Source organism: Manis pentadactyla, chromosome 14 (assembly GCF_030020395.1).
Source record: "Manis pentadactyla isolate mManPen7 chromosome 14, mManPen7.hap1, whole genome shotgun sequence".
In the NCBI taxonomy this organism is placed as follows: Eukaryota; Metazoa; Chordata; class Mammalia; order Pholidota; family Manidae; genus Manis; species Manis pentadactyla.
In genome coordinates this window covers 25,171,251-25,196,865 of record NC_080032.1, presented here as the reverse complement: position 1 = coordinate 25,196,865, position 25,615 = coordinate 25,171,251, and the positions used below count along the sequence as shown (strand labels likewise).

The window sequence follows — 25,615 nt, the reverse complement described above, 5'->3', positions numbered from 1 at the left end:
TAGGGTGGACGCTGGTAGGAGGAAGGACAAACGAAGCCCCAGGTATTTTATCTCCACTGGCTGACAGAACAGCCCTACACCCAGAGGGCTCTTCCCTCTTCCCAGCACCTCTGTAGCTGAGAGGGAGCATGGGGCAGGCAGCCCTGGACTGCTGCAGGAGGGATGCCCTCCCCACAGGCTTCTCCTCCCCTGGAGATGGGTTGGGGGCTGGCAGGAAGAGGGGACACTGTCGTCTAGCCAGGAAGACTACCTGGTCAGGCTGTGGCTCTGACAGCTGCGGTTCTGTTCTCTGAAGGAAAGAAAGCAGGTGCCTTTCCTCTGGAGCCAGTCACACACCACTCAGGGCATCTCCAGGTTACACCACACTCCTGCCACCTCCTTGTCTGACAACACAGCCTCCACTTGCAGACCCTGAACATCGGAGGACCCAGAACTGGGCGCTGGGTACCTAATTCCAGCTCCTCGCACCCGCCATTCACTGAATCTGCACTTAGGAGATTTGTCCACCAAGCTGTTCGCAGCCCAGACAATTAATATGCACGAAGACTTCAGGAACGCATAGCAGGGGTTCGTTAACTGCACTGGAATGCAGCCCAGGTCTAGGATAAGGCCGCTCGTTTTAACAATACTGTTTAATTTGGATTTGCCAGGCTTCCTTTGATTATCCCATGGGCCAGTCTTAATAATCAAGATCTATGTTATGTGCTTTGTGGCATAATTAAAGCTGCTGCTTAATTAGAAAAGCTATCCCCCTCTAGACAAAGGGAAATCAATAATGTATCTAATGGGAGAAAGTTAGTGAGAACTTAGGTTTGAGAGTGGATGGAATGTGCACGCACACATGTGAACACACATACACATGCACACGCACACACTCCTACATCCCGTGTGTCTAAGCCAGTCCCCAAGGCAGTTTATGACTGGGTGGGACAGCTTCATGAGATGAAGGCCAATAAAGGAATCAAACCTGAAAGTTTCAAATGGGCACAGACTGAGCTAGCATTTATGTGTTTATTCATTTAATCATCCATTAACATTTGCTGAAGTCCTACTAAGTGTCAGGCATGGTCCCCAACATGTGAAAAGGTGGAGCTGCTGTTTGTGGAATGGAAACCCCCTACTGACTTCCCAAACCATGCCGACACGGCCATGCCCAGCCCAAGGCATCCTCCCCATGGTGCCAGCCACCAAAGCTGGCCTTCATCTGAGCAACGCAGCCATCCTTTGTTTCCTGCCATGGGTCCCGGAAGGCCTCGGCTGGTGGTCCAGGTCAGGGACTGTCCTGTGGGCTCAGACAGGGCTGCAGCAGCTGGCACTGCCTGCCTTGTCCTCCGGGGGGCTCAGCCTGTCCTTGTGGATGCCTCCTCACAACTCTGCGGCTTCAGCACATGGGCCTGCTTCCTTGGGGGCTGTGGGCCAGCGTGGGGCGGGGCCCTGGGAGCCCACGCTCACCTCCTCCCTCTGCCACTGGATGACCAGCCACAGAATCCCACCCAGTTTCAAGGGGAGGGACATGGTCTCCACCTCTTCATGGGGATTTTTATCCATCTTTGGAAAACACAATCTGCCACACTGGTCCTGTGAAGGAGGCATGCTCTGGGGCATGCATAGTGTAGAACAGGGGTCATAAACCATGGCCCAATACTGCAGTCTCCTGGTTTTGTAAATGAGGTTTTGTCTGGCCACACCCACACCCATTCATGCACGTATTGAATGGCTGCTCTTGACAGGCCCTACAGACTAAAATGTTTACCATCTGGACCATCTGGCCTATGAAACAATGGGGAATACAGAGAAGTCTCTGCCCCAGGCAGGAAGAGGGAGCGCTGAACTCCTAAAACCTTGGAATCTTCTGAGTGATGGGGGGCATGGGCAGAGTGTTTACCTCCTGAAGGCTTTGGCAGTGCCTGGCTTTTGTTCTGATAAGGTGACCCTGGGTGGGCTCCTGGATGGGGGCTGGCCTCCAGGAAGACCCAGCCCTGCCCCCATCTTCTGGGGAGCCTCTTTCTGAGTCCTAGCTTATGGTCTACATGTTTGTGCACGTTGCTGGCATCAAAGCGACATAAATAAAAATTCACATAAATAAGCACAACCCATACCCTCAAGTTCAGAGGGGCAGTTTCTGTAAATCAAGCTTCTATCAGTACGGCGTTGTGAATATCAAGTCTTTCAAAGTTTGCCCTGATGTCTTTTGTATGTGTGCTGGTTGCTCCCTTCAGTTTTGTTTTGGCCAGCTGAGGTCCCTTCAGGGAGGACTCCTGCAAAATTCCAGAGTAAAATGGTCCTGAGGATGGGCAGCCACACACCAGACAGAACAGGCAGAGCACTTTCATCTTTAAGAAGCAGAGAATCCAATCCAAATTTGCTTGAGCAAAATATTTTTAAAAGGTGTGTGTGTGTGCTGTCACTGTAGAGCCTAGAGGACTTAGTCTATTTATAACTTGTTTCCAGCTTCAGGAACAGCTAGATCTGGGTGCTCCCACTAACATTGTGGAACCAGGCTCCTCCCCTGCTCCGGGCCTTCCCCTCATGATGATGAGATGGTGCAGCTCCTCAGGTTCCCATCCCTGAAGCTTTCCTTTGGAGAGAAAAGCCTGATATTTCTCCCCAGTGGCCTCAGGTAATTCCAAGAGTCACGCAGATTGGACTGGACTGGACCAAGTGACGCCCTGAGCCAACCACTGTGGCTGGTGACTGGCTTAGTCCTGGGTTGTGTGACCCAACCACAGCTGGGACGGAAGTTCCCATGGGCTCCCACATGGGAAGGGGACTCATGCCCAGAAAACAAAAACTGGTTCTTGGGGAGGCTACCAACAGGTGTGTGGCACATACACTCTCATCCGCTCTGTAAAGGCCACTGCTCTGATCTGGGGATGTGGCAGGACAGCTGGAGAGCCCCACCCATCCAGGGCAATGGGGCTGCTTGGCGAGTGGCCCAACCTCTGGGCTCTGGTGGCTTGGGCACTCAAGGCTGGCATTCATCCCTCATGGCCACAAGTACCACGGACAAAGATGCAGCGTGCCACCTCTGCCAAGTCGACTACTGTGTGTGTACACCAAGGGGTTAACACAGCAGACTCAACTTGTCCACACTGCCAGCTCCTGGGAGGTAACCTCTGAGCCCTTGGGGCAGAGACATCCTGCCCCATGAGCCTGTCATGTCCGTGGGCCACACCCGGTAGTCCACACTGCAGTGGATTTACAGTAGGGCCTCTTGCCATGTGGTATCAGTTTGACCTCTGGAGGCTGGAGGCTAAGTCAGCCAGTGCAAGCCTGAGCACCAAGGCTTGGGGAGCCCCTGGTTGGCAATACTTCCTTGCTGCCATCACGTGTCCTCACCGAGAGAATTAGTGCCATCTGTATGGCACCCTGGGAGGGCCATGTAGGGAAAACCCAGGATTCTCATCTCCCCTGATTCTAGTATCACCCACTGTATACGTACTTAGCCTGCTTCCATGCCCGTTGGCAGTGAGCTGTTTACCAGCTGATAAAGCTGCTTCAAGCAAACTTAAGTATTGGCTGGGGGGTAGGGCAGAGGGAAACAGGAGGCAGAAGCGCCCAAGCCCCGTGCTGGGAAGCAGGACGGAGTGGAGACTGGCAGAGGGAAGCCACGGAGCCCTGTGCTAGGAAGCAGAGAGGGAAGGCAAGGAGCCCGGTGCAGGGAGCAGAAGGAAGTGGAGGTGGAGCCACCAGCGAAGGCAGTGCCTGGGGAACGGAGCCTGGAGCCGGAGTCAGAAACCGAGACGGCAGACGGGGATCTAGTGCTCAAGCTACTGCCGTGAGAATAAAGCTGGGTCTGAGTCCCTTTTTATTCCTAACATCCCCTTGTCGTTATTGCATCTCATGGAATTCGTACTGAACTTGCCCAGAGTGGAGAACCTCCTCTTCCTGGAGCAGCAGGCTGGCCCCTAGACTCTGTCATCTGGTCTCTCCTGGCCCCTGCCCTCTGTGATGCCAGCCTGTCCTTCCCTAACAATAAACCATGAGTGTAACAGCTGAGCTGACCCCAGGGGCCCTTTCATGAATTACTGAGCCTCCATACAGTCTTGGCTCCCCAAACAACACAAACCCAGAAGCTCAGAGCTAAGAACAAGCTCAACACCAGGGAGCACTCTGAAACAGTCAGGCACACACATGCACACGTGTGCACACACCCCCACACAGGTTCATCCACATGCACTCATGCACATACCCACACATGCATGCTCACAAACACACACTCACTTGTACATGTGAGCACACTCTCACACATACACATACCCACACGTGCCCACATGTATACATATTCACACGCACACACAATACGTGTGCACATACATGTACACACACATGTGCACATGCAACACCCACATTATACAATGCACCCACATGTGTGTGCTCACACAGTCACGCATGGACATGCACCCATGTGCAAAACCATGCACATGCATGTGCACACTTGCACACACACACACACATACACCCATGCATGTGCACCCTTAGAGCACAGACTGGGTGCTCCCCAAACCCGAGTCATTCCCTGTGCCTGTGAGTGTTGTCGCATAGCCACCACCTGCCTTACCATTTACTCAGGGTGCTGCTTCAATTGTCTGTTTTACACCTAAATGCATTTTTTATTCAAAAAGGAATCCTTATTTCATTATGCAAATGGAAGCTGCCCTTACTCATGCTAAATCAATGGTGACCAAGAAAATAAATGCAATGAAAATAAAACCACATGTTACATGTGTATGGAGTCTATAACCAGTCCTCTGCACTCTGTGACTGGGCAGAAGGGGAGTTTCTCTGGGACCAAGTCACAAGGGAAGCAGGAAGCCAGGCAGCAGCCTCTCACCAACTGGCTCCACATCATCTAGGGCATGTGTGGCAACTGGCATCAGTTCCCAAAGAGGTGGGTACGGAGCCCATATGGTAGAGTGGGGGCAGATGCACCATCGCTGCTGTGATGGGCACTCCAGCAAGTGCCCACTCTGAAGACTTGATTCAAGGCACCTCATCCCATCTCAGCTTGCCAGGGGGCAGGGCAGCAATATGCCCCAAAGCAGCCCTCAAGCAAGCTGAGCTTCTGCAACCCTGTAGCCACACAGATGATGCACTTTCACATGCTTCCTGCCTTACCTGTTGGCCCTCCCACCCTCTCCAGGGCTTCTGGGATCACTTCCCCAGAGTCCTTGTCTCAGGGTCCACAGAGGCTGGGGGATGTGGAGGGGGCAAACCAGACAGAAGCTAAAAATGGGCATCCATTCACCTTTCCTTGAAGTTTGCTCCAGAGGCCCAGGCCCCACCTGTCACCCACCCAGCACAGCAACTATGAACAGTGGCTGCCGAACACAGCACAGCACAGCACAGCCTAGCTCAGCTCAGTACATCCTGGCCCAGCACAGCCCAGCCTGGCCTAGCACAGCCCAGCTCAGCTCAGTACAGCCCAGCACAGCACAGCACAGCACAGCACAGTCCAGCCTGGCACAGCCCAGGCCAGCCTAGCTCAGCTCAGTACAGCCCAACCTAGTATAGTACAGCACAGCACAGCACAGCTCAGCACAGCCCAGCTGAGCCCAGCACAGCCTGAACTCTGGCTTACACCAGGCTAGCACTGCTGACAGTGTCTTTCCTGTTGAGGTTCCCTGCTCCAGGCTGGGCTCTGCAGACGGAGCTTTGGAAATGAGCGTGGCTAAACTCACCATTCATTTCCAGGGTGCACATGCTGCACTTGGCTGAACTTTGTTAAAGTAATGACATCCAGTTTATTCTGTATTTTGTTCAAATGTCACATCTGCCAAGGTACCTGATGAGCTTTCACACAGGACACAAGACTCACAGCCTAGGTCCTGAGTAACCACAGGGTGAGGCCACAGCCTGCAGGGCATCCATCAACTCCAGTGGTGTGGGTGGTGCAGACAGGGGTTACAGGCCCACAGACAAACGGCAAACACGTTATAGACATAGCGATGCTCGTTTAAACAGCTTCACCCATCCCTGAACCAAAAGCAAATGGGACAGACCTGCGGGGCACACACCGTGGCTTCACAATTCCATCATTCTGTCATCTGTGTGCCGTGAGCAGTGGCAACTTTTTCTCACCTCCAAATATCTGTATCGAAAGGGACTGCGCAGCCCCAGGCCCCTGAGAGGACGCCGGCAGCGGCAAGCAGAGAAACCCAAGAGGAGACCATGGATGTTCAGGGCCCCACACGTTCCAGCACAGCCATTCCCTCTGCCTGTGCTGCAGTTTGTGAACGTCATGTGGCTTGCCGGGCACTGGGCTTGTACATGGGCTGAAGCGGGAGCAGTGTACTCACTTTTTGGGTCTGTAGTCAGGGATGGTCCTGTCCAGGGAGATGCGGTCGCTGAGCTGCGCATTGTACCCATATTCCTCGTACTTGCCCTCCACCTCCTGGCTGTCATCACGCAGGCTGGCCGCCAAGCCACCCTGGCCCAGGCCCCCCGGCCCCTCCACCAGGCCCATGGGCTTGGCCAAACCTGGTGGAAATGAGAGAAGAGGGGTCAGGTGGTCCCAGGACCCTCTCAGCCTCCCCTAAACCACTCTTACTTGCAGGTGCAAACTCAGCAAATGCTTTACACCCTGAGTGGTTCCAGCTGAGGACACCGGACAAGACAAAACTACAGAAACACAGGCCTGTGGTTGCCAGGGGCTGGGGGTCTGGGGGGGATGAACAGGTGAGCACAGAGGGTTTTCAGGGCCACAAGAAGACTCTGGGATACTGTAATAGTGGGTGCATTCATCTAAACCCACAGAGTGGACACCAAGGGTGACCCTTTTGCAAACCACAGACTGTAGTTTGTAATCACATAACAATATCGGCACATTGGAGTACAAATGTTACAGAAAATACTGGAAAGCCTGGACTGGATCACTTACGGAAGAACCAAGTGGCACTCGGAGGTCTTGGAGTGTTGAGGCTTTCACACCGGTGGGCTCAGAGGGGAGTCATCTCCCAAAAGTCTGAGCCCTGAACAAAGGCAAAGGGAGCAATATATATCTTTCTGCCTCTGTATCTATAACATTCCTATGTGCACAGCAAGCGAGCAGGCAAGGGGGAGGGAGTTTAGGGAGTGAACCTAGGGAGCGGGTGCTCGGCAGAGGGGGAAATCAAGGGAGTGTTTTTGTTGTTTGTGTTGAGGAGGGGGAGACAGAGGGGAGCCACCTGGACTAGACTGCTGTCCTCATCAATTTTTCCCTATCACAAATGCACTAATGCATGTGTTAATAAGGGGGAAACTGAGGCAGGCTATCTGGGAGCTGTCTGTACTGTCCACTATGTTTTTCTGTAAGCTTAAACTGCTCTGAACAGTAAGGCCTATTAATTTTTAAAAATTAAGAATAAAGTAAATTTCAACAATGCAAGGAGTTGCCCACGTGCTTGCCAACCTTTAATCTTGTCATCTTTATAGTTTAAGCTAACTGCACATCCACATGATGGGACACTTCGGGGACAAAAAGGAGCTGCTGACACATGCAGTAACCTGCAGAGACCTCAGAAGCACCACATGGAATGAAACGCTTCCAAGGACACAAGAAGAAGTGCACCGAGGGCGCTCTTCACACTGGCTGGGGCACAGACCAACTGGCAGGTGGCCTGGTGTGGGGGTGGGACTTCTGGGCCACCAGGGCCTGTATACAAGCAGTGCCTGGGAAGGCGAGGCCAGGGGAGTGCTCTGCTGGCGTGGTCCTCCATCTGGTCACTTGTGCCAGTAGAGGAACTCGGCTCTTAGGGACCAGCAACCAGAGCAGGGCTGGCGGGGCAAAGACAACACCACTTGGCCTCTCTGGAACAGTGATCAGGGGCATCTGGAATTGGCCAGGGCACAGGGGTGTGAGCCAGAAAGAGTAGATGGACTCAGTCCCAGCTGCACCGGGGAGCATCAGGGAGTCTCCCCAGTCCAGGGAAGAGCATAGTCTGGGGCATGTGTAATGTCGATGACTAGCAGCCCTTTGCAGGGAGGAGGGCCCCCTCCTGCAATGCCCATTGCCCCTTAAGTTTGTTTAATTAACCAGAGAGGAAGGCCACCGGACCAAGGTGCTTAGGAAGCCAAAGGCTAAGCCTGAAGGTGCCTCCAGGTTGGGAAATGGACAGGCAGTCACACACGGCCAGGCCCCAGCTTTGGCTGCCTAGCTCACCAGAAGTCTCTCCGGCTCCGGGGGTACTACCAGCCCCAACTGGCCATTCAAACAGGTTTTCTGCTCAAATAATGATTCCCAGGTCAACAGGCCTGCATCTACCTTTTAACAGGCCCAGCTAGTGCCCAGGGAGCCCATCTCTGCCCCCACCCACCCATCCCATGGGCAGTCTGCTCACTAGAGTCTCGGCCCTTAGGCTCAGGACTGCCAAATTTTCTGGAATATTCCATCTTAAATGGGCCAATAGTGTTGGTATTTAGGTGGGATCAAAGGCTACATACTGGAGTTGAAATTGAAAAATTACATTACGTGCAATCACCTCCAGTTCTTATTTTAATGTTGCAGAACATCTACGTAATCATGCTCTTTAAATGCTCTGCACGTGGGTTCTCCACTTTGACAGGTCTGTAAACAGCCGTCTCCCACAGGCAGATGTGCTTCCCACCTGGCGAGCCAGCAGCCTCCTGCCCCTGGGGGCTCTGCCCCAGCCGGGTGGGCCACCGGAGAGGGGCATCGGTATGGCAGCCAGCCCTGGAAACTCCTGGGCTCGTATGTCACTTGTTAGCTTGCAAAGGTAAAATCCACACACGTGGGAAATCCAATCAAGAAAGCTGGACAACGAGAGGGAGCAAGCCTTTCTCTCCAGCACACATTCTCTGGTTTTAGTCCCTCCTTCTGTCCACCACACACATGCGTCTGGTTCTTGCATTGTCAGCTGGAGACAAGTTCCCTTGGCTTCTTGGCTTGAAAGACAGGGAGCCGGTCTGTTTCTCGGCAGCCACATCCCCACCCTGCGCCTCCCTCGCCCTGGTTTTCTCTGCTGTTATTTTTAGTTAATCCGGTGGTTACTTTTGTGACCATATAAGGAACACTTGTGGCTCTATTTTGGAAGTATTGTTAGCCAGTAGCTATTGGATCCCACCAGGTTAGAGGAAAATTAGCACCCTCCCAGGAGTTGCTACCCACTTACGTGCCATTTTTCAGTTTTACAGGTATCTAAACATACATGAACCAGCTTAGGGGCCTGCCGTACAACCGCGTGAACAATGCTGCATTGTGCATTCATGGGGTGGGGGAGATTTGTTAAGGCGGTACATCTCATGTTGCATGTTCTTGCCAAACTAAAAAAAAATTTTAATGTTGAATTGCCAAAAAAAGAAGGAAAGGAATTAGCATGCTTCCCTCTGCACCTCCTGCTAAGCTGGGCCTTGGCTTTCACGCCCTCAAAGGTCATCTATAACGTCTGCATTTCACTCTGTAACTGCCCTCAAGCTTCCCCAGGGTTTGTCTGTAGGCTGATCCCAAAATGAGAAATGAGTCCACATTTACCACATGGCTCACGTAAATATTATTGGCTGTCAGCCAAGCATCAGGTGACCCATGAAGACCAGGGAGGGACCCCATCAGTGACTCAAGCATACTACTTAAGAATTTTCAAATATCAAGGCAATATCAATTGTTCTCCAGACACTGTGAATTTCCCAGATTATGCCGATTTTGATTTGCTCTACAACTGAAGCTGACTTCCTTTGTGGCTGTTGGGAGCGAACAGGTACCAACCCTGATGTAGCATGAGCAGTTTAGACTTGTGCACCATGTGTTCCCCACCCTGGGGTGGGCACTGTAATTCACTCGATGCTTCCGATGAGGAAACTGAGGCCTACCAAGGTCAGTCAACACGCTCAAGGTCCCACGGTCTCTCAGCCCAGAACCAGCATCTGTGCACAGGTACTATGGTACTAGTGCTGGCAGCTGGTCTTCGCCACTGCCTCTCAACCGCTCTGGGCCATCCCCCCTTCAGGAGGCCGGGAGCTGGACACTTTCCATAGGAAGGTGGTCCTCATGGCAGGTGGGACCACAATACAGATGAGACTCCATAATTACAGTCAATGATCACTTTAGACTAACATGTAGTGTTCTCCCAAGTGGATGTATGAACGCTTGCTTAACAGGTCCAATATCCTTAGACATTTATTTATTCATCTTACATATTTAAGATTGTTCCCTTATTTCAAAAATTAAAACTGGGGTCAAATATAGATATTTTTATGACTCTCAGTGTTAACTTCCTGTCCAAAAGGTTTAGATTTGTTTTATATTATTGCAGCAATACATGCTTTTGCTTTTTAAATTAGAAAGTGCATTTCTTCTGACTGAGAAGTTCATAAATGCTTACTGTGGAGAATTCTGAAGATACACACACACAAGCTCAGCCAGGGTCTCACTCCCTGGGGAAAACCAGTATCGGTATTTTGCTATTCCATATTATCTGTATAAGATTATATGTGATGGCTCAACTAGTTCAGCAGATGTGTATGACGATATACAGGTCTGTGCTCTCGTATCTCTACGTCGTCAGCATTTTCCTGTGTCACTAAAACTTCTGCATAAATATAACTTTTTGTGGCTGCAAACATGAAATTCTACCTTGTGGCTGGAGCATCTGTTCCTTCTTCACCTGTGTGTGCAGCATCCCCTAAATGCCAGGAGCTATGCCAAGTGCTGGGCAGGTACCCAGGGGAGGGGGCACAGGGCCTGCCTGTCCTCTGGGGCAGGGTACAGTCACGTCCACATACAGGCGTGTACTCGTGCAGGGTCAGCGATGCATGCCCAGGGGTCATGGGAACAGCCGCAGGGCAGTTGACTCCACACACAGGGATGGTGAGGGTCAGTTTCAGCTTCCTGGAGCTTCCAGGGGAGTTAGGTTTGAGCCTGTAGGAAATGGGGCTCACTGTAGTGGGGGCACAGTAGCCATGGAGCAGGGAGCTTGGGGGGCATGAGAGTGGGACCCAGGGGCCTGTGCTGAGTCACAGCCTGGTGGCAGTGGACAGTGATGACTCAGTTCCCTCCCTCCTTCTCTCCCCATCTCTCCCCAACCTGTTTCCCTTTTTCTCTGCCTCTCCCTCCCTCCATGCCTCCATCTTCCACTCAACAGACTCTCTCTGTTCTTTCAGAAACCAGCCCCCTCCCACACTTGGTCGCTGTCACCCACGTGACCTGCCTCCTCTAACCGGTACTTCATCCCCCGGACACAGTGCCTGGCCAATGTGCCCCAACTGGATTAACTGATCACCAGGAGAGAGCACCCTCCTCTGATATTTTGATCACCAAAGACAAGGGGTTTAAGGGTTATCAGGGTCAAAAAGGAGGCCACCTGCTCAGGTGTGCCTGGCCCAGCCCAGGTGGGTAACCCACTCAGGTGTGCCCATCCTGGTCCCATAGGCAGGTGGTCACGAGCTGAGCTTGGCCATGACAGAGTCCTGGGGGATGAAGCTCCTCCAGGTGTCCAGATATCTGGGAGGCCAGGTAGAGGGAGCGGAGGTGAGTTCTGGGCTGTGGGGAGCAAGTTGTCAAGATCAGGGTGGAAAGAAGGCTCGAGGATGCAGGCCCAGCTCACGGAGCCTTCCCAAATCCAAAGCCCCCCATTCCCTGCTGATGGAGTGCCAGCTGGAGCACCCCTTCTTCCAGAGTGTTCTCTGCTCTGATGCTGTAGCTCAGAGCCCCAGATTGCACCTGTGATGAAACACATCTGGCCCCAGAGGCAGCAATTTGACATTCCAGAGCAGCAGTTTCCTGTTGGGGGGGTGCTAAGTGGGGCCCCTGCCCTCCCAAATGCACTGGAGATCTTGCGCTGTTTTGAAAGGCCACAGGTGCCACAGCAATTCTGCTTTTATGGAACACTCCTCCGGTGAGCTGAGGGGATGCACTTTTCTAATTGCAGGAGGTGACTGGGAGGACTTTTCTTGGGTAGGTCAGGAGCAGGACCTCCAGACCAACTCCCAGACACTGTTGCCAGCTGAACCCTGAGGAAAATGCCATGGGAAGCTTACAGGACTGTCCCTCAGCATCTGCATCTGGGGCAGCAGGGAGTGGCGCGTGGTGGGACCTCACACTCCACCTTCAGGGCCACTGCTCCAGACGTGGTCAGGACACCACACCACTTGGACTTGCAGGAGAGGCAGCCACACAGACCCAACTCTAAATATCAGCGACTCATCTGTACTTTGGAAAAAATAGCATTAAGTTTGCAGGTGGGGTTTACATCTGATAGACAGCCATGATGGGCATATGACTGAAGGCGAAGGTATCAGGTTCTGTCTGGAGCCTGTGGACTCACCCCTTCACCTGACTTGGTAAGAAGCGGGATGGGGGTAAGTACCCTGAGATGTCCCCGTCCAGGAGGGCCTTCCACGCCAACACAGGTGCCCTTTTTGGGGGAATTTCACACAGACAGAAGGGAGGCATGAGACCTGGAAGCAGAGCCAGGGTGATGGGGACATCAAGGCACAGCCGCCAGAGACTGGAGGGGGCAGGAGGATCCCAAGTGTGCGGCGGTTTAATTCAAGGAGCTGAGCACTAAATGCAAATGGGAGTGTGTGTTCCCAGAGGCTTCCCCCTGTGCTTCCCAGTCCAGGCCCTGACACCCTGGACAGCCTGTGCCTGCACCCCCTGGTGGGCCAACACTGCCCCCCAACACTGACCACAGGGAGGTAGAGACTGTGGGGCCAGTGGCCCTGCCGTTGACACCATGGCATCCCATTCTGCAGGTGAGGAAACAGGCTTGCATGCTTGTGCTGGCCACAGCCGAGGTTGGCTACAGCCTTTCTGAGCTACATGTGTAACCACTAAGCCACACTGCCTCATCCCAGGGCTGGCGACAGCTGCACTGTGACCTTGCAGGCAGCTTCCCCAAACCTGGGGGCCAGAAGGCTGGAAGAAGCAGACCCTTCTGCTCCCAACTGGGAAGGACCCTGGGCAGGACCTGGGGTGGCTCAAAATGCCCGCTTTCAGGGCGGGAGGAAGGGCCGTAGCTGCCTCTGGACTCACGGAGCACTGGCCCTCAGCAGCTGCTCATATGGTCAGTCTGGATATTGCAGAGGAACTAGGAGGGAGTTGGGGGCTTAGACCAAGCCTCAGGGCCCTCCCTGCCTGCTGGCCACAGGTGTTTGTGCCATGTGGTGCTCGTACAAATCCACCCATAGACCCACATGAGAGCCTGAACTTCCAGCTCCTTTGGAAGGAGCCAGCAATCCGACTGCATGGGGCTGCGTCACCACAGGGCAGCAGCTGGCTGGAGCCGAGTGGCACCCACTTACCTGGGATGGCCCTGGAGGTGCAGAGGTGCGCCCCTGGCTTAGATGGATGGAGAGGGGCTGGGGGCTGGAGAGTGACCCTATGTCCAGCTGGAACTTGTGAATACAGCCTTATTGAAAATAAGGTCTTTGCAGATGAGCTAAGGTGAGGACTTTGAGATGAGATCATCCTGGATTAGGGCAGGTCTTAAATTCCCACTGTTTAAATGGTCACTTGTCATAGTAGCAAAGAGTGGCAGGCACCATGGCCACTTGGCCAGCCTCTATCCTCTCCGTCCTCTTTATTAGTAGAACAACAATCTGTCGGAATAGAAATGAGTTCAGCTAAAACACTCGCCTGCCTGGGCTGACCTAACAGCTAGGTGGCCAAGAATGAGATCTGGTCCATAAGATGTAAGTGGAATAGAGTCCTTCCCCCTTTCTCCTGCCTGGTACTGGGACTCAATGCCTGGGACTGCAGCAGCCATGAGGTCAAATGCCAAACCAGAGGAAGGAAGGAGCTAGAATTCAAAGGAAGCTGGGCTCTTCAAGTCCACTCGCCCTCTGGAGTTAATGTCCCATGAGAGAAAAACAGATCACTCTGCAGTTTGGCCACTTAGTCGGGGCTTTGTCAAGGGCTGAATTCACGCTGAGGAGCAAGGGAGTGAGCCGCTGGGATGCAGAGTAACTGCAGCAAGCTTCCCAGTGGTGCCTCCCAGACCTCAACGTGGCTGGCACAGCCTCCAGGGAGCAGAAGTAGCTGCCAGCTCCCCAGGGGTCTCCAAACTTCTCTCCCCAGAAGAGTCATTTCACACTTGTCCAGCCCACACCTTCCGGCACCGAATACCTGGGATATGTGGGCGGCTGCAATTTTTCAACTTGGAAGGAAGTGTGGCTTTCAAGATCCCAGCTTCTCTTTGAGTCATGGATTTCCATCTGTCACAGTGACTTGAGCCAACATTCCCGGAGAGGAAACAGCCCAAATGGAGAGGCTGTTGGTCACAAGATAATCCAAGAGGAACAGGAGGATCGAAGGCACCTTTGGGAAATGTGGAGACTGTCGTCTTCTGCAAGGTGGGTGGGCTGCCCCTGTGGACACCCTGAAAACCACTAAGATTGTTCAGTTTAACTCAACAAGAACACCACCGATTGCTAAAAAGCAGTATCTGACAGGACGGGAAGAAGCAACTAAGACAAGTGTGAAGGAAAACGGGGACCTGGGAGGCAAGGGTATCTACAATCCACTTTCTGCCAGGTGGTGGGGTGGGTGGGAGAGTGGTTCTGATCTGAGCACTGTGGCAAAGTCGACATTTCAAGTGAGAAGAGGTCAGAGGGCCAAATGGACCCCATGTGGCACATGGGGCACGTGGCCTGGGGGCCCCTCCAGCCTTGAATGAGGTGGGAGGGAGCCCCCAGGAGCCTGGAGGGGCAGCTGCAATCCTGTGCAGCCTGGAAAAATTGCTCCTGATGATGACCAGTGTGTGGCACATGCCCGAGGGACGCGAGCAGGGACTGAGACAGACAGACGCGGTGCTGCCATGAGTGGTGGGCGCTCACGCCGAGCATGGTCACCGGTCACCCCCTGCTAACATTGCCTAGCAGTTGGGACTGCACAGCTTGCAGTGGAGAAATCACCTATCATCTGCCAGGTTCCAGGCAGGGCCTCCTGGGTGACCTTGGCAGAGCATGTGGGGTGGAGGCAGGGTGGGGAGGAAATGGCAGAACATCCTGCGAGCTCCAGCTCCTCTCTCTTCACCCTATAAAGGTTTACGCCAATTTAACGTGCCTGGCTATTAATATATAAGTCTGATGATTACCGAGTGGAGATAGAGTGCCGACACCATGGTTTGCCTTTGTAGACGATGTCGCTCTTTCTCCCAGCTTCAACCACTCTGCCCAAACACGACAGCTAACTGCATTACAGACAGGTCTTTTAGGTTTCCCTGGGGGCCTGAACTAACAACATATTGTCAATAGCAACTGACTGCCCTTCTGAAATATGAACTCATGAATATTTTGCAGGACACAGCAATACCTGTAAAATATATCCTCACTGAGACTCATATAGTGCTTGATAAGTCTCCATACATAATACTTGTGTTCAACTAATAGGAATATTCATGGGGCCGAAGCATGGGAGATAAAGGCTGGCTGTAGAGGTATCTGGCAAAATGGATTTCCTGGCTTTCTTTCACTTTGTAAAGCTCGTGAGGCATGTGGGATGTCACACCACCGGCTCTGTGCAGTAACAGTGCCAACCTGCCCCAGATTTGGGCCTAGTTACTGCTGGGAAGTGGGTGTGGGGACGTTTCGGTGTCCTGTCACTTCAGCAACCACCTGGCTCTGAGTGACACTGCCCCAGGGGCCCCAAGGGGTCAGGTCCCCAGCCCTCCCCGCCCAAGCCCAGCCTCTGAAGGTGGATGTGCCCTGGTTCCAGCGGGCTTGGTCCCCTGCTCAGACCCAATGCACAATCTCCCAGGAAGTGCTGGGCCCAGTCCAGCACTGGGGGTCATAGTCAGGAGATCCAGAGCCTGCACTCTGGGGACTGAAGTGGGGATGCAGGGCCAGTCCCCAGAGAGCTGGGAGTCTGGGAGCCCCCACTGGGTGAGTACAGAGGACACAGCCCCCCTTAGCTTGCCTGCTGAGCCGAGGGCAGGAGCTGCGGGCCCTGCTCACTGCCAAAGCTCCAGGACCTGGTTCACAGCCAGTGCTCAGTGAGTACTTCCGAGGGAGGGAGGAGGGACACTGGTGGGCTCCCCACCAAAGGAGACAGACTGGAGCCGCGGGGGCTGCCACAGAGTGACCGTCGGGCCAGGAATGGTGGGCAAGCTCAGGACTTCATGCTGACCTTGATTGCAAAGTGCACATGGGGCCATGTCCCGTCTCAGCTGCCGAGTGAACACCACAGCATCTGGTCCTCACAGTCCCGGAGGCTGGATGCGCAGGTCAGGGCACCAGTCTGCCAGAGATCCCTCCTGCAGATGCCGCTTTCTCCCCATGTGCCCACATGGTCTGTCCTCATGGGAGCAGAGGCCTGTCTTCTTCACAGTGTGGGGGCCGCCCTCATGATCCATCCAAACCTGATCACCTTGCAGAGGCCCCACCTCCCAAAGCACCCCAGGAATTTGGGGGGCACACTGTCTTCCACTCCAGGGCCCCCAGATTCAAGTCCTTCTTTCATGCCAAATACACTCACCCCATCCAAAGCCCAAGCCTTAACCGGCTCAGCACCAGCTCCAGTCTCCCGAACTTCAGCCCACATTTCCTGGGAGCTGAGCAACAGGCAGTGCCGAGGAGTGAATGGCAGGCTCCTCAGGGGCTGCCATGTGGAACCCTCCTGCTGGGAGCCAGGCTCCATCCTGAGCGAAACAACACACTAGGCGTGCCTCCCAGGGCCTTTCATGTTCCCTCACCTGGTTCTCATGGTGATGCCAGGAGGTAAGTACTGCCTCACCCCATCTTCCAGACACAGCCAGGACACGGAGGGACATGAGCGCAGCCACAGGGCGGGGCTGCACCCAGCTCAGCCCCAGGGGTCGGGCTCTGCAGCCCACCAAGACGCTCCGCTCCTACCAGTTAAGGAAGGCTGTTTGTTCCAGTGTCCACCACTAAGTGCTCAGGCTCAGGGATGTAAGCAGGCGTGTCCCACAACCTTCTCAGTGAGGAGATGGTCCCTTGCTTAGCCCAGCTGCTCTCTGTTGTTTCTGTCCTCGGAAATGAAGTCAAGGCTTGCTGGGTTTCAAACGGGGGCTGCACACACCACTGATCTGATGAAATTATTCTGTTCAAAGTAAAAAGTTCCTTTTGCTGTGAGAAGCTGGACACACCATGCCCTGGCCACCAAAGGACTAAGCAATGTCTTCTCAGCCTATGTCCAGGCAGGTGGCACAGGGCAGGGGCTCTGGGTTCAAGCCCCCCCTGCACGGTGGTCTGACCTCACTTGCCCCTGGTCTCCATAGGTGAAACGGGGTGGAGCGACGGCCTCCCTCTTGGATGGCTGTGTTCCCGCCCTCACTGGGGTGCATTTGCCTTGATCCTTGTTACAGGTGTGCATGAAATAGCCCCAGCAAAGGTTCTAACCTTTTGACAGTGATTGCATTTACAATTCACAGACAGACTGGGCTCTACCCCCACAGCCATTGAGTGAGCTTGTCCTGGGGTCTGCTCAGAACCATGAAGGCTGGGCAGGGGATCAGGGTGTGGGGAGGAGGACAGCAGCCTCTCACCCTGAGAACGTTCTCTGAGCAGCAGCAATGTTTGCATGGCGACAGCAAAGAAGGGCGGGGCAGGGAGCCCAGGTGAGAACCCGGAGAAACACAGGCAGCCGGCAGTGCCCCAACTGTCACATGAAATCTGGGAAACCTAAGGCCCCAGGGAAGGTCCCTACTGCCTCTGCAGCTCCTGGTGTTGCCGGCATCCTTGGGGTCCTTGGGTGGTAGGCACGGTCCCGGCCTCTGCCTCCTCTGTCTCTTTTCTGTGTTTGTGCCCTTGCTCCTCTTATAAGGACACCATTGTCCTTATAAGTCACCGATTTTAGGGCCCACCCACTCTAGCACGACCTCAGCTTAACCAAGTACTTCTGCAAAGACTTCTGGGTGGACCTGTTTGGGAATGCTGCTCCACTCAGCACACCAGCGATGGTGTCACGCTCCCATCCTCTCTCTGCACTATTTTCATGGCGTTTGTCTCCATCTGAAATTGCCCCATTTATGGTTCTTGTTCATCACCTGTCTTCCTTGCTGGGGTGCCAGCCCAGCTGCATCTCATTCACTTAGGCATCCTGGCAGCATTGGAAACACAGCAGGTGGTCACAAAGCACGTGGGGGATGAGCAAGTCCACAGAAAATGACGTTTGCCTTCATTTGAGGAGAGGAGACCCCCACATTGTGGCGGTCAGACCCACAAAAGCTAATTCCAAGCAGGAAGGGCCCGTAACATCGCCGTGGGGCAGGCGGATGATTGTGTGCAGGAGAGGCAGCCCCTCATCCCCTGCAGGCCTGTCACCCTGCTCCCTGTGTTCTCTGCTGCCCTGGAGTGAAGCAGACATCAGGACATCCCCAGGAGGTGCACTCAGGGTTTGTAGGTCAGCAACAGATGTGAGGGCCGCCTGCCCAAGAACAGGCTAGGAAACAAAGGCCCTTTGCTCTGCTGCTGTCAGAGCCACGGTGGGGGCCAAGCTCCCCGGGCCCCCACCCCCAGGATAATGCAGCTCTCAAGTGCCTTTAAAACAACCTGGAAACAAGTCCCCTTCTGTGAACCTCCAGGGGTTATCAGCTTCTGTGGCCACCAGCCAGCACAATGCTCAGTGCTGGGTATACCATATTAGCCTTTGTGACCCTGGATGGATCCCGGTAAGGGAGACCTGGCCACAGTGGCGTCCTAAGGCCCAGCTTGCCACCCCTTTCAGTGCCAGCTCCCTTGAAGGGTATCTGCTTTTCGAGAGCAGAACGAGAAGCTGACTGAGCTGGTCCTAGGACTTGGACGCCATCCTGGAATGTCTTCAGTGGGATGCTGGGTATGGAATGTACAGTTTCCAGATGATGAAGGATAAACTGTCCTTTCAGAAAATATGCCGAGCCTCTGAAATATGCAGATTGCTGAACTGAATTGTAAATGCAATCACTTAGCACCACACTCCCAAGTCGGGGACCAATGCCCACATGAATTATTCCTACAGGTGCAGGCTGCAGGTTTGCAGACATACACCTCTGGATGGAGCCAACCCTGGTGAAGTCCACGCTGCCCACAGGCAGTAACATGAGAGGTGCTTGTCGCAGGGTGAAGTGTCCTTGTGTGTCATGCCCCAAATGCTAAGGGCCAGGCCTGCCCAGAGCTGACCTCTGTGTCCAGGGAGTGGCCTCAGCTGTTCTGACTCCTCAGTGGCTGGATGGGATCAGAGCCAGCCCAGCAGGCAGAAGAATGCAAGTGAAGAAGAGAACAAAAACCAAAGTCAAAGGCTCTTAATCTTCTAAGAGTGAGTGAGACGTAATGGCAGGCTGCTCTGTGTGCTGTGCACACAGGTGGACATGGTGGAGAAGGCAGCTCCTGCTGAACCGCCTGAAGCCCGTGCAGGGTTGGGCTCCAGGTGGGAGTTTTTGTAGTAAACCAACATCAGTGGGGAGAGTTGTGGAACATGTGGGGCGAGAGGCCAGCCAGTCACTGACCCAGGGGAAATGGCCAATCCATTAATGCCAATGCCATTTTGAGGCAAGACCTGCCAGGATCCGTGTTTCAGTCACCAGTAACTGGGGCTATTCTCCTGGCCTCAGCAACTCTGACGACTGGGGTCAGCAATTCAGGATGGTGTGACTCATACAGCCAAGTCAGGTTGGGGGAGCAGAGACGATCAATCATCTCAAGCTGGAAAAGTCCCCAGAACCAGAGGGAAGCCAATTCTGGAATTAAAACACTCAGTGAAAAGGGGATGCTTTCTGGAGGAAGCCCCATCCCTGACAAGTGGGGTGTCCCAGGCTTTCCCATCACAAAGCCCTCACAACAGGTGCGTGGGGACCCCTCCTGAGAAGCCTGCACCTTCTCTGGAATGGGTGGGCCTGGCAGGCACCCTGTGGAGACAAGGAGATTCCCTCAGGAACAGCCAGATCCTCCCAGCCCCCGAGCCCCCTCCATGACACGCTTCTGGAGGTGTGTTTTACTCAGCCCTTTATGATTCAAACAGAGTTGATGGGCGTCTACTGTGCACTGAGGGCATGGGACATGCTCACATCCTCATGTGGCTTATGTTCCCGTGCAAATGTGAAGCCCCAGGCAGGGCTGCTGTGCATGGGGATGGGAGATCTTTGTACACGGTCCCCAGCATCAGCTTCTCAGCTCTGATATCTGCCTGTCTGTGATGCAAACACCATGGCAGAAGAATCCCGGTAGGACCAGAGAGCTGGACAGGAGTTCTGGCCAAAACTGACAAGCCAAAGCATGGCATTGCCGCATGAGACACCTCCCCCTAAAGTCCAGCTCCGCCTCCAGATTTCATCTAAGAGAAAGTCTGGGTTTGATGCTGACACACTTGCGCATGCTACCACCTGGGAAGCCCCCTGTTAACGGCTGGGGGGCAGGCCTAGGGCTCAGAGCCTCTGGTGACAAGGGTCCTGCTGGGATTAAATAGCCTACCTGTGGGTACTGTAGTGATCTGCAGCTGTCTCGTGAAATTAATTTATTTCAAGCAAAAACAGTGCATTGTTGAAAGATCCAACCCCTTGCCGATTCAACAAATATTTGCGGAGCACTAACTATACGTGGGGTCCGCCCCAGACCCTAGGCATTAGAGCCGTGAACAAAACAGACACAATTCCCCACCCTTAACTAACAGGACAGGTGTGCACAAAACAGTACAAATGGTGCCAGACGTACACGAATTTCTGAAGTTTGAGAGAGGGCACAGTCGGCAGGTAACCCTCCCTGGAGGAGGGAGAGGGACAGGGCCCCCCACTGGGCCTTCCGTTACTGTGACACAGAAGCCTGGGCCACGCGGAGGCACATGCCACTCTCAGCAGCTGCTGCCACTAACTTGCAAACAATGCAGGCACCCATGCTGTCTCACAGGCTTTCAGCTTTTCCATCTGTATGACCGATGCACAGCTTTGACCTTGGATGGTTCCAGGTGCAGGACCAACTTTGTCTGGGTAGGTCAAGTTAGAGGGAACTAATGTGTGTGCTCTGAATTTTAGGAATTAACTCCCTCAAAAGCAAGAAGCCAATGCAAACTGGAACCTCACCATCCCCACTCCCAGCCCCACTGCAGACTCACGGCTCTTAAGGGGGCATAAGAACATATCCAGTGGCACGAAGTCATGGGGCGGCCCATCGGTGGCCAGATTTTCTCTGAATTGAGGTGGCCCAGCCCCTCCTGTGTGTGAGGCCACCAGAGCGGTTGCCTCCACCTGTTTACTGCTGCGAGGTCAAGAGAAGAGGCTCAGGCTTACTTTGGGTCAGTACTGACACAGAAGCCCTGCAAGCCCAGGAGCTCAGCTCCCTGCCCCTTTCCTTCCCACCCCCAGATTTGCCATTTTCTTCAGTAAGGCTTGAACACCCAGCCAATTGAGTGGGACATTCTTTCCATGTCCCTTCAGATGAAGCTTATAGGCTCTCAGACGCACCATTTTCGGTTACACACACAGAATCATGGATGCTTTATGTACAATTTACGACACTCGGAAGGGTGATACCTCACTATAAACAGTTTCTCTTGCCTTGAGCACTGAAATTAGATACAAACTCTCATGCACATATAGGATGTGGCCACACTGCTTTTCCTTAGAGATAGTCCCTCCCGGGCCCTGTGAATTTGAATCTATACACCCCACTTGATAGGTCTTTGCTGAGGTCAGTAAGATATCCCAAATAATGGTCACTGGACCAGTTAAAGGAAGGGTTTGGGGAGAATGTCCTGCTTCTGGGCCCTCCTCCCTGGGACACCCTCTCCTTCCCACCAGCACCTTCAAGCCCGGAGAGGTATCTCCAGGAACCAGTCAAGGTAGAGGAAATAAGGAAATATAAGTGATAAATCGATCTTGTTTTGGATTTCTCCCTCTCCTTTCTACACTCAGCTGAATTAGTATCAGGAGGGAAACTCCTAAGAATCAATTTCACATTTCTTGGATCTAAACCAGAGCAGGCAGTAACTGCAAGGATGGGCCTCCTCCTCCAGAAAGCACTCTTTGCTGCTCTTTGACACAAAGAACCTTTAACACAGGGAATCAACACCAATTTGGGCAGCACAGCACCGTTTTCAAATGGTTTCTTGCAAATAAATGTCAACCTTGTTCTTGTATTGTCCCTCCTTAGAGACCAACCTGGGATGAATGTTAGATTGGGGATCTCATCACTTCCAGGAACAAATATTGATTGACTTCTGGGTGTGACACCATGCTGGGCACATGGCCCAAGGGAAGGATTCAAGAGCCCAACAGAAGAGGGTGGGGCAGGGGGAGATGAGAGGGAGAGAGAACACAGAGAGAGACAGAGAGATGGGGAGAGAGAGGCAGAGACAGAGGGAGGGAGAGTGGGAGACAGAAACGGAAGGAGAGAAAGACAGAGGGAGAGACAAAGAGAAGAGAGACAGAGAGGCACAGAGATAGGAGGAGAGAGACGGAGTGAGGGGGTTGTTTGGAGGAAGAGGGAGATAAAGAAAATTAAGAAGAGGGAAATTGGGGAGGGGAAAGGGAGAGGCTGGGTGGGCATGCGGTGGTCGAGGTTCCCAGAACACTTCACTGCCTCTGCTCAGCATCAGGAAGGTCCATGGAAGGCCCCGGCTTGTCCTGCCATCTGGAAGCTGGCCGCTTCTCTCCTTGAAGGGTGAAGCCGGGGCGATGCATGGTGCTGGGCTAGCCGTCATGATGTCACACAACCCAACTGCTGCCAATGTGTTTATATGATTCTCCGGTTCTCCCCATAAAACAGGCCATAACACCCTGGCAAACACGCGTCCATAAAGCCGTGTGCTGTTCCCGGGGTGCACCGCCTTTCCATGAATCACACTGCAGAATGGCCAAGTGGCAGTTGAACTAAACTTTTCTCCCCTCCTGGCTTCAGGAGAGACCAGGAAAGCCACAGCGCTCACCAGAAACCCCTCCAGAGGAGAGCCAGGAGTTCTAGGGGTGGCCAGAGCATGTGGGAGGCCACTCTGCTCTCTACCAGAGGGCAACGGGCACAGACAGCTCCCTCATCCCAGGGTCACCAAGCCTCCAAGTTTAGAGCTGCTGCTCACAGGCAGGTGGGCCTCTGGAGGGAAACCCGAGAAGACCCCACACCCCCACCAACCCTGCATAGGGTAGGCGGCATGCTGAGGGAACCCCAACCCAGACACCTCCCCTCGGAGCCTGTGCCTGGTGCTTTCTGAGGTTTGCTGGGCTGCTGATGCAGAAACAGAGCAGCACAGAGCAGAAGGGAGACCCGCTAATGAAACAAGCACATCCCCCGCCTCCTTGAAAGGCGGTGCACGCAGGCGGGGGAGAAGCAGTCATTTATTCTGTTCATCTAAATCCCAAGCGGAAAAGTACTTGTCTCTGCCAGCTGAGGCCATATGCCCTGACACCAACGCTGACTCTTGGGAGTGACCCACACCTGCTTGGGGTGAAACAGGGCACCCATCACCAGGCGCTGGGTTTTTTCTGTAGAAGTTTCCAAGGATTCCCCCACAGCCCAGCATCCATCTAGGTAATTAACACCTGCTGTACCCCTGGTAGAGCCCTCTGTTTGCCCAGGGTCACCAGCTTTTGGCCTCATGCTGTCCCACATGACTTTATGAAGCAAGCCCCAAGCATCCCCAGGGCAGGAGGCTGGAGAGACCCAGCAGGCGCAGGGGGGCAGAAAAGAACACCATGTCAGAACCTCTGAAGGGCAGCACCACCCTCCTTCCTGGCTCCACATCTTTAGGGTACAGTCGGACGGGGGCTCCAGGCTAATCCCTGACACCCTGGAAAAGCACGTGCTCTCAGTCTTGGACCTCAACACTGCCCACTCTCAGAGCAGGTCCTAGCATCTCTTCAGAAATTCTCTCAAGGCATCTCCAGGAGGAAGCTGGGGGTACCATGTGGGATGGGGTGGGGGTGGGGTCTCAAGTGTCCCTTGGGTGAGTGAATAAAAACTGATCATCCAGGCCAGCACCCTCTTCTAAAGGTAGCTATCTCTTCCTGCCTGCTGCCCACTCCCTCCCAAGTAGCAGAGGGAGCTGCAGCCCAGCCCCTGTCGGCCTTCAGGCCCCTGGAGTCAGCGTGGGTTCCCATGCCCAGGACACAGAGCAGTGTCCCCATCACTGGGGACAATCCTCCTCCCAGGGCCCTCGGTCCTGCCCCGGCTGGCCTGCTCACCATTCAGCTGGTTGTAGACCACCTCCTCCAGGTGGTCCAGGCGCTGTAGGATGGCTTCGCGTTCCACCAGCACACCCCCCTTGGTGTGCCGGCTGCGTGCCCTGCGCTCGGCGCTGCGCACTATCTGCACCAGCCCCTCCGAGCGGTCCTGCAGGCGGCAGTACACGGAGAACAGGATGATGCCCACGAACACCAGGATGTTGACCGTCAGCAAAGTTTTGATCTTCCTGGCCACCGCCATGAACGCGGCTGGAAGCTGGGGACTGCCTCACCCGCGGGGCATTCCCGTCGGCCCAGCGGCCGCAGAAGCCTCAGCGCGGCCGGCAGCTTGGGGCACCATGAGCCAGCCCGGCTGTGGCACGCGGGCTGGGTGCTAGGGGGCTGCGGGGGCTGCCGGCTACAGTCAGCGGACGGGGGCTGCAGGGGGAGGGCTGCGGGCTGTAGGCTGCGGGCTGGGACGGGCCGGGTTGGGCTGGGGCGGGGACTGCGGGCGGGTCTGCAGGCGGGGTCTGTGGGGTGGGGCGGACAGGAAGGGTATGTGGGGTGCTGCCAGCTGGGGTGTGCGGGCGGGCGGGGGCAGGGTCGGGGTGGTGGTGAGGGCGCTGCCGGCGGGGGTCTGCGGGCGGGAGCGGAGAGGGGGTAGTGAGGGCGCTGCCTGGTGGTGGGTGGGCGCTGCCGGCTGGGGTCTGCGGGCTGGCGGGGGCGGGCGCTGCGGGGTGGCTGCGCGCTCGGCTGCCGGGCCAGGGAGCTGTCCCTTCAGCACCCCCGGCGCGCGTTCAGCCGCCCGCGGTTCCCGCGCGCACGGGCTGCCCTGGGGCGCAGGGCGCAGCCCGCATCCTCCGCAAAGGGGCGCGGTCGGGTCCCACGGTGGCGTGCGGGCCTGGGGCGGAAGCTCGGCGGGAGCTGGCCGGCGGGCGCTCGGGCGTCCGCGCGGCTCTGCCCGCCCCGCAGCCACGGCGCCGGTGCGGAGTGACGCGGCGCCCAGCTCATCAGCATGCACGCGGGCCTCCGCGCCGCCAGCCGCCGGGACCGCCCCCACCCCGCCTGCAGCCCCCTGGCTCGGGGAGGGGGGCGCTCCCATTGCCCAGCCTGGCGGCCTGCGGATGGGGCAGGACCACGAGCTCCCGACCCCGACCAAGGGCATCCGGCAGGCGTGGCGGGGGCGGAGCGCGCTGGCTCTCCCTCCCCACGCCCCCTCCCAGACTCAGAAAGAATTCGAAGTTGACCCGAGGAATCGGGGTCTGGGGGAGCGCCTGGTCAAGGCTTTGTTGGGAGGAGGCCTGCAGAGGGGCCAGACCCACCTTGGTGGCCACCCCATGTTTCTAGCCGAACGGAATCAACTCCCGGCCCCCTGCTTCCCTTCCCAGGGGCTGAGGACTGGGAAGAACTGAGTTCAAGGACAGGTGGGCAGGCTTGAGATTCAATGGGAGCCAGGGGTGCCACCAGTCTAAAGCCAGACACCCCCCAGGAGAGGGGAAAGGTGTAGACTCCCAGGCATTGGGTTCCCTAGGTCGTGGTCCTCAGACCTCAGAGGAGAGCACACCCAACTGCCCATCCCCACCCCCATCCCTTAATCTAAC

At 54.9% G+C, this 25,615-nt stretch overlaps 1 protein-coding gene across 4 annotated transcripts in view; it reads right to left on the bottom strand.

Annotated features, from left to right (window-relative positions):
- GALNT9 (polypeptide N-acetylgalactosaminyltransferase 9) overlaps positions 1–24,480 on the bottom strand; it is a 57,811-nt gene extending 33,331 nt beyond the window's left edge. Inside the window, exons 1-2 of one of the 4 annotated variants that reach the window (XR_005032096.2) lie at positions 24,036–24,480; positions 6,300–6,480 (exon numbers count right to left, since the gene is read on the bottom strand). Coding sequence is in view for 2 of the 4 variants with exons in the window: in XM_036921893.2 (XP_036777788.1) it covers positions 6,300–6,480; positions 24,036–24,276 (422 nt within the window). In the remaining 2 variants the exon portion in view is untranslated. The remainder of the gene's footprint in view (positions 1–6,299; positions 6,481–24,035) is intronic. The other 3 variants (XR_005032094.2, XM_036921893.2, XM_036921890.2) reach the window with 3 other exon arrangements.
- Between the last annotated feature and the right edge of the window lie 1,135 nt (positions 24,481–25,615).